The 4483-nt window shown below is 56.0% G+C and overlaps 2 protein-coding genes across 5 annotated transcripts in view; one reads left to right on the top strand and one right to left on the bottom strand.

The window, feature by feature from the left end:
- PTPA (protein phosphatase 2 phosphatase activator) overlaps positions 1-401 on the bottom strand; it is a 43505-nt gene extending 43104 nt beyond the window's left edge. The window contains exon 1 of one of the 2 annotated variants that reach the window (XM_019510634.1): positions 277-401. In XM_019510634.1, the coding sequence (XP_019366179.1) occupies positions 277-301 (25 nt within the window). In that variant the 5' untranslated portion in view covers positions 302-401. The remainder of the gene's footprint in view (positions 1-276) is intronic. The other variant, XM_019510633.1, reaches the window with a different exon arrangement.
- Positions 402-880: 479 nt separating this feature from the next.
- CRAT (carnitine O-acetyltransferase) overlaps positions 881-4483 on the top strand; it is a 22130-nt gene continuing 18527 nt past the window's right edge. Inside the window, exon 1 of one of the 3 annotated variants that reach the window (XM_019510618.1) lies at positions 881-1088. In XM_019510618.1, the coding sequence (XP_019366163.1) occupies positions 896-1088 (193 nt within the window). In that variant the 5' untranslated portion in view covers positions 881-895. The remainder of the gene's footprint in view (positions 1089-4483) is intronic. The other 2 variants (XM_019510620.1, XM_019510619.1) reach the window with 2 other exon arrangements.

Below are 4483 nucleotides of genomic sequence, written 5' to 3'. Positions count from 1 at the left end.
GGGGGGGGGGGGGGGGGGGGGGGGGTGGCAGGAGGATATTTTGTGACGAGAACGGCCCTTGACGAAGGAGACGCTGTCACACTCACACACACACACACACACACACACACACCCCCACCGGCCGAGGGGCTCTCCCTCGGGTAGCAGCAAACCTCGGCCCTCCCAGTGCCCCCCAAACAAATTTGATTTGCGTCTTTTGCGTCCCCCAAGTGACCCCCGCGCCCCGCCGGGACTGCCCCCACGGGCACCACCTGGCCCCGCGGGCTCTGCCCTCACCTGTCTGCCGCTCGCTCTCTGCCATCTTCCTGGAGCAGGGCCACTGCCGTTATCACCCTTCACCTCTCACCTCTGCCCTCCCGACACACACCCGGGGAGCAGCCGGGCAGCCATCTTTAGGAAGGGCACGTCGTCTGTCCCATAAGAGATTGCCATGTTGGCGCGGGGCATGCCGGGCGCCGCCGTTGCTGATGCGGCCATGTTTGTGCCGGGCAACACCGGCGAGCGGCCATGTTGGTGCGGGGCACGCTGGGCACTACGGGAGGAACGCGCCTTGTAGGAACAACCCGCGATCCTTCAAGCGACCGGGAATTCGGGAGCGGCTGGAGGGATTCCCCCTCCCCCCGTGTCATGATGGGCCCACCCGTGAGCCCGGATTCCAGCAGTTCCCCACCCCGGCCGCTCAGAGTCACTGCTGCCCGCCCGGGAGACAATAGCAGCGACGCATGCAGTAGTGCAACCCAAACCCGGCCTGCTCTTCCCTCAGGGCAGAGATCGGGGCGAGGAATGCCCCTCACAAAGATGGCGGCGGCGCCGCTCAGAGTGAAAGCCCGCCCCTCACAAACATGGCAGCGCGCCAGCTCATTGGTCAATGTAGGGGGGGTTGCCCCGCACAAAGATGGCGCCCCTTCTATGCACTAGGCAGGACACTGCCCCGCACAAAGATGGCGGGGGTGCCGGCCCCTCCCAGCTGCTGAAGTTACCCTGGAAGTTGCCGCCTGTCCCTGCCCTTGCGGCGCGGGAGCGGGAGGCGGCCGAGTTGGGGGCTGCTGCAGGCAGGAGCTATGCTGGCCTTCCTAGCCAGGAGCCTGGTAAGTGCCCCTGCCCCTGCCCCTGCCCCGCCATGGGGCTGTCACTGCAGCGCGGAGGCAGGAGGGAACCAGCGTTGTCAGGTTTTAAATATGAAATGATCATGGCAAACTCAAAATTATCGTATTTGCTGGAGAAAAAGAGCAATCGTACGCTGAAAAATATGCAAATAAGCCTGCAAATAAGCCTTCTTCTGATTTACTTTCTCTTGCTCACTTCAACTCCCCAGTGAGAACCGGGTCACAGGAGTGGACGCGTTTCTTTATTTGGAGGCCGGCGGTCACACATGGGCTGTGCGTGCAAGCGGTGTAACAAGTCTGTTTTAATTGGCCAAGTGAACCGCAGCACTCGCTTGACAGGTTGCTAGAGGTAGTTGTATATGTATTATACGTATATGTGCAAAAAAAGACAAAAAGGAAGTAAACCCAAAAGTCAGTTAAGGCTCCCAGAGAGTGATCTGGGTTTTGCACATGCTGCATCCATTAGCTGCCTCCAAAATTAGCGTGCATTTTGAACACTCTTACTGTTATAGATCGTACAAGGGTTGAAATGATTGCACAAATACGATAATGATCACACACCTGGCAACACTGGAGGGAAGCTGCAGAGAGTGATGCGCTGCCCTGCCCCAGGGGAGGCGTGGGGAGAAGGGCTTTGGCCTCTCTGGCCTGCTGTAAAGGGATTTGCAGGCTGAGGTCAAGCACTGCGAGCAGAGCAGGATGTGGAAGAGTGGGGCTAGCTCAGCTCGGGGCAGGCAGGTGGTGGGGGAAGCTGCACCCGGGGCTGGGCTGGGCCATGAGTAGACTTTGCCTCATGGCGGAGTGCCAGGTGCAGGCTGCCTTTCCCTCCCCCTTGCCAACAGAGCTTCGGGCAGCCCAGGGCTGCTCCTGAGCTCTGGGCATTTGTCCTGTGGCACATGAAGCTCCTGTCCAGAGACAGGTGGCTGATGGAGTCATTCTCCTGGGTGGGCAGGCGGGCCTGGATGAGGCTTTCTGTGTCAGGCTGATTAAGAATCGCCCTCGCCCAGAGCTGCTTTGCTGTGCCAGGAATAGCAGTGTGGACCTTTGCTTGGGTCCCAACACGCACTTTTGTCTGGACGCTCCCCTTTTGTCCTGGCATCCCCAGATCCCTGTTGTAGGTGCCATGAAGGGGAGCAGCAGGGCAGGCTAGCTTCTCTCTGGGAGGCTGCTGCAGGTGCTGGTGTGCACAGGCCCACCAGGCTCCATGGCTGTCAGAGATGGTGCCCACAAGGATAGTAGCCTCCCCATCTGTGTAGACAAGGGGGTTTCCTCCATTACGACTGTGTAGTTGCTGTGTGTCTGCACCAGGCCAGAGACATGGACTGTCATCAGAGATCCATTGCAGTGGTGAAAATGTCCATCAAAAACAGGCAAGCAATTAGCCCGTTTCCAGTCTGGACAAAAGGAGTCACTGCTGACAATCACTCTTGGCGCAAGCTCAATATCATAGGGTAGCCAAGGTCCTAGGGCACCGGTTTCCTGTAGAAGCTTTTATGATAGCACTTCCCCTGCTGTCAGAGAAGATTTCACATGTGCTGCTGCCCATGAGACTGGTCAAACCTGGTTGCCCAGAGGATGTTCTTGGCAATAGCAGCAACTGGGGAAAGGAGGGTTGCAGAATGGGTCTTTACTGTTCTCTTCCTGAACAGATTGTCTGTTGTCCCCATGCTGTAGTTTGTCCCAGGACACTCAGGGTTTGGCTCTTCAGCTTTGTCCTTTAAAACCAGCCTCCCTATCTGACAGTCTGCATGTGGCTGAGCGTGTGCGACTGCGTGAATCGGACATCACACGCAACTTTCTTGTGACTCCAGGCCCATGTACTCTGCTGTGTGAAGTCCTGAATAGGCAGGGGACAGCAAGTCCCCAGGGTAAAGTGCAGTAATCTGCACATCACAGGTCCAAGGGTATCAATAAAACAAACCCTTTGGCAAACCAGTACATACTACTGGTCGTGCCATGACCCTAGCAGGGCAATGATGTCCTGTAGCTTAGCTGGAGTGCAGTTTGGCACAAACACCTAGCTGCGAGGTGAGCCAGGCCCTCCAAACAGAAGCACAGAGCATCCTCTGTGTGTGAGGAGGTATCCCCATTTCCCATGGGGATGGCAGAGCCAGGAGTCAGCTGCCTTCTGACAACTCCTATGGGCAGATTTGCTCACTGGTATCCCAGCACTCACCCAATAGTTACTACCCTGGAACAAGCAAACAAAAGCTGCTGGAGATAAAAACCTGAAAAGGTAACGCTGGGAGAGGGGGTGGGAGCTTCACAGTTTGGGTTTTTATCCTTCACAGCAGAATCCATGAGGATTTGTTTCCATTTGAAAACAAGCAAACAAAATAGTGTCTCCCAAACAGCTCACTGCTCATGGTGATATTTCTTAATGGAACATTGCTACAAATATGTCCATGTGGCTTTGATTTAATTCAGAGGTGGGTGAAATACAGTCTGCAGGCTATATCCAACCTGCCAGTTGATCCTATCCTGCCCACCAGCTGCCACCAAGAGCGTGAGGAGGGAGGGCTGCACTTTGTGCTGCTCCGCTCTGCTTCACCTGGGGTCAGACCAGGCCGTGCAATGCGCAGCCTCCTCCACCCCTGACTTTCCCAGTGTGGCACGGAGGTGGCAGCTCATCTCAGTGGGTGGGCAGGACACCTGCTTGGCATGCTGCATCATGCCCTGTCCCGTGCAGGCCTAGCTGTTGATAGCCATGGTGCCAGGATTGCGTAGCACCAACAGAAAACCGGGGTGGGGGGTGCTTGATGCAGGGGGTGGAGGAGTCTGTGCATTGCATGGCCCAAGCCCTCAATGCAGATGCAGCCCCATTTCCTCAGGCTCCCAGTGGCAGCCGAAGGGCTGGATAGGATCAATTGGTATCTCCTTGCCTTTCCACCCCTGTCCCTGAACAGCTCACCAAAACTCATTAAGTGGCCCTCCAGCCCAAATAATTGCCCACCCCTGGTTTAATTGCATCTAGTTACACAGACATCATCATCACTGCGGGGATGCTAATATTCTTGTTGCCTGCAGTGTTATCGTTGTGGGTCTACTGCCAAGAGCCTAGCATTCAGGATATGCAGCCTGACAATCACGAATCTGGTTTGCCTATGTCTTTGGGGATTGGTCACAGGACACGGCCTTTTGTCCGCAGGCTGCTGATTCAGATTTGGCCCACACACTGAATTCATATCCACCTAATGACCATTTGATCAATCTGGATGCAGGTTGTCCGACTGGTTATTGGTGGACTTTGGCCTACGTGAGACACCCTGCAGCCACTGTAGTTAGCAGTCTGTGCAAAAGGCAGCATTCCTCTGCCACCACTAGAAGCCTCCCCCCCCCCCAGTTTTTATGAAGAGGCTTGTGCTGCTGCCCCCTAC

The sequence above is a fragment of the Gavialis gangeticus genome, unplaced genomic scaffold (genome assembly GCF_001723915.1).
Source record: "Gavialis gangeticus isolate Ggan-Ray unplaced genomic scaffold, GavGan_comp1, whole genome shotgun sequence".
Lineage (NCBI taxonomy): Eukaryota > Metazoa > Chordata > Crocodylia > Gavialidae > Gavialis > Gavialis gangeticus.
The sequence above is the reverse complement of the archived record's forward strand: the minus strand, read 5'-3'. Positions and strand labels throughout refer to the sequence as shown.